Source organism: Plasmodium cynomolgi, chromosome 9 (assembly GCF_000321355.1).
Source record: "Plasmodium cynomolgi strain B DNA, chromosome 9, whole genome shotgun sequence".
Lineage (NCBI taxonomy): Eukaryota > Apicomplexa > Aconoidasida > Haemosporida > Plasmodiidae > Plasmodium > Plasmodium cynomolgi.
This window is the reverse complement of record NC_020402.1, coordinates 850,566-862,434: the sequence shown is the minus strand read 5'-3', so window position 1 is coordinate 862,434 and position 11,869 is coordinate 850,566. Positions and strand designations below refer to the sequence as shown.

Here is an 11,869-nt window from a genome sequence, read left to right as displayed (position 1 = left end):
CGGGGAACGTACTCCGGGATAGATAGTCGGGTATATCCCTCGCGCTTGCTTCACTGCACAGCATGGAGCCCACAAGCACGTGGTCCTCTCACACCTTGAAAGATTATTCACATGGGGAGGTACAAAACGACCCGGCTGTAAATTCAAACTACATGGTCGTCCCGATTTCCACGTATTCTCCCTCCAGGCGTTTCTTTTTTTTTTTTTTTTTTTTTTTTCCCCTTCTCGTGTGCGTCACCCGGGGGGGGAAGAAGATGAGCCGATCGGGTGGTCGGCACCCCCCTCCTCAGTGGTGTATTCAATAGGCATTTTTTCCCCAGTTTGCTGACCCTCACAAGGAGTTCGTTCCTCCCGTTGGTCACCGTTTGGTACAACTCCCCCAGCGAATTTTTCACCTTTTGCATCACCACTAAGCAGATTTTCCTTTTCCTCTTTTGTTTGTGCTTCCTCTTTGGTGAAAGAAATTTCCTTGGAGTGGGAAGAAGCGACCATGTTCTTGTCAGTAGCATTATCTTTCAAAGGGGCCCCACTATAAGGTAAAGGGATAACCGGTTCATCAGTCGAATCATTATTCTCGTACATAATGTCTTCCTTATGGAAACTAAAGACATTTTTGTTCTCTACTTCCTCCGTTTTTTCATCTTCCAAATGGAAAGGAGCATACTTGGGTATATTAAAAGTACTAACACTAACATCCTGTAAATTTAAAATATTAATCTCTTCATTTTTGTAAATAAAAGAATTCTCATTAATGACAGCAGTTGGGTTTTTTATCCAAATATGTTCCAATGCTTCATTTGCTGATATTCTTTTTTCAACATTAAGTTCCAACAACTTCGAAATGAGATCTTTAGCTGATGAGGAGATACTTTTCCATATGTGGTCTTTAAAAGTGAGTACATAATTTTTTTGTATATTCATTTCTGTATTTTTATTAATTGGGAATGGTAGTTTTCCACTAAGAAGCAAGTATAGTATGATTCCGATTGACCATGCATCTACCTTGTGGTTATAACCCTGCAGAGTGATGACTTCCGGAGCTACATATGCAAGAGTCCCACATGGTTCCTTTAACAGTTCGTTTGGAGCACATAAGGTAGATAAACCAAAATCGGTTAACTTAATTTGTGCATCCCTAGATTTGTCTGTAAGTAGGATATTTTCTGGTTTGATGTCTCTATGTATGATCCCACATCTGTGTAGATATGCTACTGTCTTGATTAACTGCGATACAATTTTATTGGCGTGAATCTCACTTAGTCTCGTCTCGCTTAACAAAAAATCGTATAACTCTCCTCCTTTTACTAACTCCATCGAGATGTATAACGTCTCCTTCGTATTAATGATCTCTTTCAAATAAATGACATTCGGATGTCGTAGGAGTCTCAAAATGGAGATCTCACTACGCAATAGCTCCTTCTCGTAAATCGAAACGGATCTTTTATCAATAACTTTAATAGCAAATTCTGAATTCGTCTGTTTGTTAATTCCTCGGTAAACTGTAGAAAATTTTCCTTGTCCTAACTGTTCATGTAATTCGTACAGATTATATAACGTGTTCTGCTTCGTCGTGGAATACAAGGCCTGTAACCATTCCTCTCTCTCCTCATACGTATTCACGTATAAATTTCTCCTCTGTACTTGATTGGTTCCCTTGTGACATATAGAAAAACCGTATTTACTAACGTTGTCATTTTTGGAGATCACTTCTACGTAGCATCCTTCCAAGAACATGAATCCTCGTGGCTTGAGATTCTTTTGCTTGTCGTAATAATATAACAGATTATCGAAAAGGATGTAATACCTTGCCTTGAATTGGTGCAGGTGCTTCCCTATCTTGTAAAGGATTCCTTCCTTCAATGAGTTTTTTTTAATCATATCTAGACATTTCTGGAAATCGAAGTTGCAATAGATGCACTTATAAAAATAGCAGTGCTCGCATTCGCAGTATTCGCACTCCATGGCTATTTTGTCTTCGTTCACGCAGAACCTGGGGTACCGCCCGTGGCAGTTGGGGCACATCAGGAAGGGCCCCTTGCAGTTGGGGCAAGAGTACAGGTTAACGTCCTTCACGTGCTTTTTCTTTTTCTTCCCCTCGTGGGAGTGCCGGCTGGGCCGCTGCGCCTCGCTTGCAGCGGGCGCGGCGGCAGGTGCGGCGGCAGGTGCTTCGGCTGGCATTTCCACGGCTACTGGCTCCACGGCTTCTTCCTTCACCGCTTCCTCCTTCACCGCTTCCTCCTTCACCGCTTCCTCCTTCACCGCTTCCCCATTTGCCGCTTCCCCATTTACCGCTTCCCCATTTGCCGCTTCCCCATTTACCGCTTCCCCCTTAACCTCTGCCTTCCTCCCCGAGAGCCCCAACCTTCCGAGAAGGTCCACCTTTTCCAACTGCTGAATCTCCGCACCGGAGGGGCTTTTCTCAATCGCCTTGTCAACCGATCGTGGGCCTTCTTCCACCGCGTTCACCCCCTCGGTCGCGTGATTCTGTCGCTCCTGCGCCGGTCCCTCCTCCTGCTCGTTCGCCCCCTCGACGCTTAACCCGGTATTCACGGGGAGCTTCTTTTTCTTCTTCCCGCAGTGTGCACTGTTCGAATAATTTCTTGTCTTCTCGATGTTCCTCTTAGCCTTCTTGTACTTACCCTTGGAGTGGCCATTTCGCTCCTTCCACACCTCGTTAATGTTGAAGCTAATTTGGGAGGCCTTGATAAACTCTACAATTTCTTTGGAAAAAATATCGTTCAGGGAGTTGGTCAGCAGGTTGAAGTCGCATTCGTATCCTGCCTTATTTTTTATGTCTTCCAGGGCCATGATCATTTTTTCTTCGCTTTTCTGTGTGCCTTCTCCGCAGCGCTGGGCGGCGTCCTGCTCGATGTCCTGCTCGATGTCCTTCTCGATGTCCTTCTCGATGTCCTTCACGATATCCTTGGCGCTATCCTTGACACCATCCTTGCCGCCTCCCTCCCCGATGCTCACCTCGCGCATGCCCTTCTGCCTCAGCACGGCGTTAAAACACTCCGCAATTTTCTTCTTCCCCTCCAGCCTCTTCTTCTCCTCCGCCTCCTCCTCACTTCTCTCAACCGCGTGGGAGTTGCCATTCGCGTCGCTACCTTTGGAGTCGCTAACTTTGGCGGCGCTCCCTTTGGCTGCGCTTTCCTTCTGTTCACACGGTTGGTCACCGTTCGTTTCTTCCTTCTCGTGTTGGGGGCTTTCTGACTGCCTCGAAGGGGCGGGCTCCAAAGCGGCGTCCACCGCGTCTACGGCGCTCGTTGGATTCACCATATTTCCGCTTGAGGGGATAATGGCTTCCCTCTTTTCGTGCCCCTCCACATGCTGGGCGGGAGTCCCTTCCTCAGGGGGCCTTTCCGACACGAGAAGACGCAGTTCTGCCCGACCGTCATCGCCACCTTGCGCATTGGCGTGTTCCTCCTGGCTGTGCGGAGGCGCCATTTTTACCACTCCTCTGCAGCCTCCCTTCTGGTCCTCCGCCTCGGTCCCAGCTACAGCCTGCGGTACACCCTCCGCTACAACCTCTGATACACCCCCCGTTGTTTCTGCCCCGCTGGGTAGAGCAAAATTGACCAACTTGCTGCCATTCTCAACCTTGGCTTTTTTCTTGCTGGCCCCGGGATCGCTTTTGTCCTTATCGGCATCTGCGCTGGCTGCTTCCGGGTTCAGCTGGTGGTGGTGGCCTCCACTAACATGTCCGGCTCCCCTTTCGTGGCCGCCTCCCCTTTCGTTGTCGCTCCCCCTTTCGTGGCCGCTTCCCTGTTCCCCCTTCAGAAAGTTCACACACAAATTATCATTCAAGCAGTCGTAATCAGGTGCCTGGATAATGAAGAGCTGTCTGATCTTAAAATAAACCTCTTCCGTAATTACTTCCTCATTTTCATCGATTTGCTTGCTCTTAAAATTTTCTGATTTTATTACAAAATTGCTAATATAGTCTCTTCCATAAAGTACATTTCCTTGAAGTCCCCAAATGTCTTCATGAAGACAGCTAAAAAATACATACAGAAAAAAGTCATACTTGTATATCACACTCTTAAACTGTATGGGTGTTATTTTATCATTGTCCCAGAATTCACACTCTTCAAGCATCCGGTCGACTATTTCCTCAACGTCTACATTTTTATCTTGCATGTCATAATTTTCTTCATCATTGAGTATATTCCTTGCTGTTTTAGATGGGAGACAGTATTCGTGGAGAAATAATTTCCTTTTTATTTCTTTTTTTCCTTTTTGTAAATGTTCATATCACTTCGGTTATTGAAGCAAGTCCGTTTCTTCCCTTTTTTTATCATTCCTCCTGCTTCTTCTATTTCTTCGTTCGCCACTTTGGTTTGTTCTTCCGACTGGGCATCTTCATCCTCACTCTCTGTTCCCTCTCCTTGCGCACCACCGCTTTTCGCGCAGCCAGCTTCCTCCTGGTTCAACTCATTCCTTCGTTGTGGGGCGTTATTTTCTCGGCCATTGTCCTTTGCCCGTTCGGTCTCCTGCTCCACCGCGCGGTTGGCCACAGCGCGGTAGGCCACTGCTCGATCTGCCACTGCTCGGTCTGCCGCCAACCTGTCTCCGGCTAACTTCTCCCCCGCTAACTTCTCCGCCGCGTGGTCTGCGGCCCTATCTGGGCAGCCCTTCTTCCTCCTCCTCCTGCGCTGCTTATTCTTGATGAGGTAGCCGTAGATGCTGATGAAGGAGTCTGCCGTGCTACTGGAGTAGCTGTCGCCTCCATCACGCTGCTCCTTGTTGGAGTCAAAGCTGTCCACTTCTTCGCTGCTCAAAAATGAATTCGTATCGTTACTCGTGCAGCTATCGCTCGTTGATGACAAGAACCCGTTGTGATTATTCCCATTTCTGAAATTGGTTACGTATCTAGAGGCTCTTTTTTTTGTCCTGCTTCTCAGACTTTTTTTTTTACTAACATTTGAGTGATCCATTTCTTCATTGATGAACCCATTGGATGTGCTGCTAGATGATGTGTTCGTGTTATCGTCGCTTTCACTCTTGAAAATGAAATCTCCCTTTGGGGATTTGTTTTTCTCCTTTTCTTTCTTAGATTTTCTGTCTGCCCCATTGAATGGGTTGCTCTCCTGGTATCTTTCGTTTCTGATTCCCTTCATGCACCTCTCCAGCTGGTGCTTCTTCTCCTTCCTGATTTTCTTCGCCAGCTCCCGCATGTTCAGCAGCTTGTTGCGTTTCCTTAACCGCCTCTGCTGCTGCAGACATTTGCTGCAGTTGGTCACGCCGTTCGCTCCGTTCACAGCGGCATCGTTCGTACCTACCCCGTTGCCGCTTACCCCGTTACCGCTTACACCGATGCCGCTTACACCAGCTGCACTCACGTGTCCCTCATCGTAGAAAGCCTCGTCGTTATCATTCACGTCCTCCTCGTTGTCCTCCTCGGCAACCTCATTCTCGCTATACCCATCGTCATTGTAGCTATTGCTGTAGTTATTGTCATCTTCGTCGACATCCTGGTCCCCATTGCTATACCCATAAATATCCCCATAATGGTAACTCCCAGGGTACTCTCCATTATATCCACCATTACAGTCCTCATGATCTACTTCATCCTCATCCACATAGTCCTCCCCTTCCACAGGGTCATACATATTCTCATTCGAGTTATACTCACCATCGTAAAAATTCTTCTTTCTTCTATTTTTTTTATTAAAAAAAACAGTTTTTAATTTATCAATATATGGAATATTTGATAGCATCGCCACCATCTCAGATTTCTGTATATATCCATCGGAATTTAAATCGAAAATATCAAAGAGTACATTAATTTTGTCACTTTTGTTCCTCTGCAACAGATGGCAATACCGATTATAAATTCTTCAAAGTCTATGTAGCCTGTATTTTTGAAATTAAATTTTAAGAACAGTCGTTCTCCCCATAATCCTGGCAAGGGGAAAAACTGGAGAAAGGTCTCCTTGTCTATTTGGCTCGATGCCGATCTGCTTCCTAGCTCCTTGAAAATCTGCACAGGGGGGGGTATGGAAGCAAATGTGGGATGTGATTCGGTGAGGGAATTTTCTACGTGGTGTGGATGTGCACAAATACGATTGCGTGTCGGATTGCATGCCGGATTGCGTGACGGATTGCGTGTCGGATTGCATGCCACAGGGGACGTTGCGTGGAATGCTCTCTTGCATCAGCGGCTCCCCCTCCTCCTTACCTTCTTCAAAACCTCCAACTCATCCGTTTCGAATTTTTTGCTACATATTTTAAAATTCTTCTTTTGATCTTCCTTCTCCTTGTCCTTCTCTGTTTGGAGCCCCATTTAAGAGGGCGCTTGGGTGAAGAGCTTGGACGGCCTCGAAAGGCAAAAGGTTGAAAATCCACGACGCCCCGGGCGAAAAGGTGGGGATAAATATATCAGGGGTGGTGGTGGAACTTCTCTCAGGTAGTACTGATCTTACACTCGATGATGTATTGCTCACGTCAAAATTACAGACAAAAAAAAGTAAAAAAGGTAAAAAAGGTAAAAAAAGTAAAAAAAATAAAAAAAATAAAAAAAGTAAAAAAAATATAATAACACAAAATAACATAACATAACATTCGCAACAACTGAACGCGATGAATGTGTGCTGCTTTTATGTTTAACAATTAACTTTAGTTCAACATTATGTAATGGAACAGCTGCGTGTGACTGGTGGGCGCAACACCTGGTCGATCCCCTTGGGGGGTTCCTGGGAGCGTCCCAAATGGGTGTTATACGCTGTTCGTACACACGTGCTCCCCTGCGCACAGTGTTGTGGCACCTGCGCACTTACTCGATCGCTCACTCACAATCACACTCACGTGTAGGAATTGGCAAACTAGACGCGTAACTTCACAGGCGTGTAATCTGCGCGTAGCATATTATGAACAAACGCAGCCAGGCGTACGGTACGTGTCAGTTCGCCGCACTGTAGGAACAAAATTGGAAGCCCCCCTTTGGATGCCAATCCTTTGGACGGCAATTCCGCTGCGATGGTATCACTTACAAGGGAAAATATGCAAATACGTAAGCGGGGCTGCTTCCATGGAGCTATTCACTCACAACGTCATGCACAAGCGCAGACACAAAGGTCTGATAGTAGAACCCCCACTAGCTCTAACAAACTGCGAGGAAAAGAGATCAGTGGGGGAAAAAACAACCAAAAGACTACAAATGGTAAACTACAAATAAATACTACAGGGCTTGCTGCGAGGCGAGCACATGAACATGTATACATTTAAGTATATGCATAGACAAAGGAACAGTGGCGTTAATTTATTTCACACAAAATGGGAGAGATGGTCACGCTCACGCTTTGTCCTACACTCCCATGTATGTTTATGTAGCTACTTCTCCCGTGAGGATGCGTACATATGCACATGCGCATGCACCAGGAGCTCCGCGTTCTTTGTGTCTACTTTTGAAGTATGAATTCAAACAAAAGCGCATTAAGTTGCACAGACAAGGTGGTGTTGTGTGGGGGAGGTGATTAACATGAATAAAGGCAACGAACCACAATTATGCAATGTCGGTGGAAACAACAAAGGAGTGCCAGGCGAGTTGGGAAGACGCAATTGGGGTTTTACGCCGCGTCGTCAGTTGCGTATATAATGTGTGTACATGTATAGTGTATATATGTATATACGTGTATATGTATATATGTATGTATGTATATGTATGTATGTATGTATGTATTTTTTTTTTTTTCAAAAAAATGTACATATGTGCATTTCAATTGGCTCTTTTCTTCCTCCTTTTCCTCCTCTTTTTCTTCCTCGTTATCTCCTTTTTTTTCCTTTTCGCTTTAGCAGCGCGTGGCAAACACGAGTCCGCCTTTATTCATTTTTGCTTTGCATTTCGGGTTTTGCGCTTCGCTTGCTATGTTTCGCGTTTTATACGCTACGGTCGCGCCTTCTCTTTCTCGTTAGAACCATACGCCAAAGCGAATTTTGACAAATGAAAAAAAAAAAAAGGCGTATAAATGGGATATCGCCAAATTGGCATAAAGTGGGAAAAAAAAAAAAATGAAGCTGTTATCAATTATGTGCTGAAATAAAGGGAGTATGCATAAATGCAGAGTTGCGAATTTGCAGAGTTGCATATGCAATACGTCGTACAGTACGTCGTACAAGAGGCACAATCCGTGCAACCCGTTTGGCGACAAAAATTCACATTACGCAGCTATCTCTACTTAAAATGAATGACTTTTTTTTTTTCCCCCTTTGGAATGACTTCCTTCGTTTGGTCGTGTCTACCAAAAATGCAACGTGCGGGGGCCGCCTTTATGTCTCCCCAAGTCAGCACGAAATGCATGCTTACGCACGATGCAATATGCATGTACAAATGCTTCTCCGCTAAAATAATGCGCCTCTTCACATTTGCGCATTTAGGGTTGTATGCGAAGAGAGGCGAATTTATGAATTTATGCATGTGAAGCGGTCTGCCCGCGGGGGGCCCCTCTCACAAAAAAGGGGAGCATTCAAAAGGGATAGGCGCTCGCAGAAATGGAAAGATAAATAAGAACAGAAGGAAGGGAGGGGGGGATCATATTCTTCTGCTGAAGGGGGGCATTCGGGTGGGGCCACGCATGCGTGCATGCACATGTAGGTGCAGCTCAGCGATGTGGTGGATGCTAATTGGGCTATGCGGCGTGATCCATGCGATGGGGTGGGGCCAGCTTTGCGCAACCGTTACATTTATGTACCCCTCGCTCTTCCGCCTTCCTGCGTGAGGAAAGCAACTATACACGTAAAAGCGCGCGATGTAGGCTTGCTCATACGTACGTTGGACGAGTGTTCACTCTTGCCCTGTTGGTTTGCTCATAAGATACGCTACTAGGCGCGCTTCCATAAGCAACAAATTTACACAGAAAAAAAAAACGCTTGTCCCATGCTTCTCGCAACAGAGGGAGGGAATGTCCAACCAACGCAGCAATTATGTAATGAACAGGGGTGGTGTAACGACAAAACAGAAGAATACAATTGTACGTTGATCAAACTGCATTAACGATCATCCTCTTTTTTTTTTTTTTTTTTTTCTCCCAAAGGTTTGTACTTTTTTAAGTACGTATCATACGAGTACCTCCTATTATGAAGGAACGAGCGCCTCGTTTATTCAGCAGTTTGTACTTTATGACATGCCTTCTGGGGGGGGCATCAGTTGGCAATTCCGCAACTGTAAGGGAGCGGTTCGCTTGCGTACGTGCACATAAACGGGTACAAACGTGTATAGGTATGTACATGCATAAGTACGTATAGGCATAGGCACGTACAGGCTTAGGCAAGTACAAGCATAGGCACGTACAGGCTTAGGCAAGTACAAGCATAGGCACGTACAGGCATAGGCACGTACAGTCATAGGCAAGTACATACATAACGTTGCGCTTATGCGAACGTGTTCAGAAGCTCGCTATGCATCGCCTGCACTTAAATGGCTTATGGGTACAGGATCGACAGCAGCGTTCAATGCGCGTTACAATTATTTCTGTTCCCCTCGAGGACTTACGTGTGCCGTTTTTTGTTTAGCAAAAATGGTTACGTAGCCTATTGGGGGTGAAAAGAAGGGGCACCAAATGGGCACAAAGTGGTCGCAAAAATGGGCACAAAGTGGTCGCAAAAATGGGCACAAAGGGGTCGTAAAAATGGGCACAAAGGGGTCGCAAAAATGCGTACAAACTGTCGCAAAATGGGCACAATCTGACAGAAAGTGAAAAAAAAAAAAGTACAAGCCACCGCGCGAAAATGGGTACAACAAACCGCACAATGGAGTTTCCGAACGGGGAGGAAAAAAGGGTGCAGAAAAAAGAAAACGCGTGAATCGCGACGAAATGGCCTAAAAATGGAGCTCCCTTCTTTTGACCTTCCTGTATCATTCCCATCTTACCCTCCTCCACACATCCGATATGCTAAATGTAGAGATTTCCTGTGTTTGTGTCGTACGACATGTTCTCCTCCCCCTCGCATGGGCAAATAAATAAATGGCAACACTGCTACTTGTGGAAGCCCCACCGGTACGCGTACTTCCCTATCGGTTGTAAAGCAATACATCATACATGTTTCTACGTTCCACGTACACATTCATTCCGTAGCTCCCGTGTGCCATCCAAAATGCGAATACTTATTTCCCATTGCTTAGTCGACCATGTATTTTTTTTTTTTTTACGCACAACGGCCGACAATAGATCGAGTTGGAACATGCATCAAAATCGGAAGTGCATGAGATAGTGGCACAAAAAAAAAAAAAAAAAAAAGCGTCGTTATTGTGTTACTTCCTCTATGTGCACTTGGGGGGGGCGACAAACACGCAGAGGTGAAAATTGTAAAGAGAGAAAAACACCCATGGGTGGAACCCTAGCCGGCGTCAAACAGTCTACTGTTATGTAATTTCCCTTCCCTTCTCAATGAGTACAGTACGGTGGATCTGCTCACTTGCCATTTTTTCTAAAAAGGATGTAAACGAGTGACAGGCGTAGTGATTGATCCGATTTTATTCTGGCCCATGGGAATAATGCATTCTTTACGCCAAATTGTCGAGGAAAAGTTGGGACATGACGAATTTGTGCCACCGGAATGGGCCACGGAAAGGGGTTATACCTTTGTGAAGGGCGAGTTGTGCAGATGGACAATCATTCCTGTGTAGGCATCCCGCGCATAAATATGAATCGTGCACACGTGCCCATATGTATATACTTACGCACTTCCTAGTGACGAGGCGACGCGGATATTAATTTCTCCGGAGTGTTATTTCCCTCATGAAATTTCGCAAAACGGGAAGATTTAAAAAAATTACCAACATAACGGCAAAGAGGTGGGGTTGACTTGGGGGGATGATGTACACATGGCCATACAAAACGCCCCATTCGTCGTTTATATAACTACATACGTAATACCCCCACCATCAGTGCCTGCATTCAGTGTTTATGCGCTTCTGTGCCTAGAAGAATGGAGAAGTTCTTCCCCACCGCTTTGGCATCCACCATAATATGCAGCACATAGGGCGTACATTTTTGTATGAACAAGTCAGAATTTTTTATTTATTTATTTATTTTATTTTTTTTTTTTTCAAATAGCTTGCAGTTGCGAAAATGGCTAGCAAAACGGAAACAGAAAAAAGGGAAAAGAATGCGCCTGTTTTATATGCTGCAGGATTCCACTAACATTGGGAGTCCTCACAATTTATGGCACGATATTTTACTGTGGCCGCTTTAATTTGGACGTTTTGCAAAAGGAAAAATGGAACAGTTGCGTTGCGCCCGCATTAACGGGTGCCTGCTGGGATAGAAGACAATAAATTTTTTAAATGAAAGATTGTCTACAAGCATGCGAATGTACGGGCATAGGACGAACCACATGACAGCAAAGCAGGATGACTGAACGGAGCCCCTCAAAGAGTATACATTTATGTACTTTCATGCGTATGTCCACAAAACGACCAGGCGTCATTTTGTCACTTTGCCATTTTGTCACTTTGCCATTTTGTTATTTTACCATTTTGCCATTTTGTCACTTTGCCATTTTGTTATTTTACCATTTTGCCATTTTGTCATTTTGCCATTTTGTCATTTTGTCAGTTTCCCCTTTTTTTCCCCTATATCCCCTACTCACCGCTGTGCCAAACGAAATGACCATTCATTGCATATACATGGGCGGCCGACAAACGGGAATTATTTTTTATGTGATAAGGGGTAGGACAAAAAAAAAAAATTCCGCAAGAAAAGACGCACGGGGGATTAATGTGGGACTGTTTATTTATTATTTAGACTGCCATTCAGGGGCGTAAAAAAAAGGGGTTGCCAATTTTGACGCAATTGGATGAGCGCAAGCCCAGTGGCGGCAATCTGAACGAGGATTACGCTCAACTGGAAGAACTGCAAAAATTATGTTT

The 11,869-nt window shown here is 45.1% G+C and overlaps 1 protein-coding gene across 1 annotated transcript; it reads right to left on the bottom strand.

The window, feature by feature from the left end:
• Nucleotides 1-234: 234 nt before the first annotated feature.
• Nucleotides 235-6,286, bottom strand: PCYB_092910 (asparagine-rich protein; the record flags this gene model as incomplete). Its single annotated transcript, XM_004222405.1, has 4 exons — nt 235-4,175; nt 4,259-5,729; nt 5,759-5,983; nt 6,182-6,286. The coding sequence occupies 2 exons, from the start codon at nt 6,284-6,286 to the stop codon at nt 5,759-5,761; spliced, it is 330 nt and encodes a 109-aa protein (XP_004222453.1). The 3' UTR covers nt 235-4,175; nt 4,259-5,729.
• Nucleotides 6,287-11,869: the final 5,583 nt, after the last annotated feature.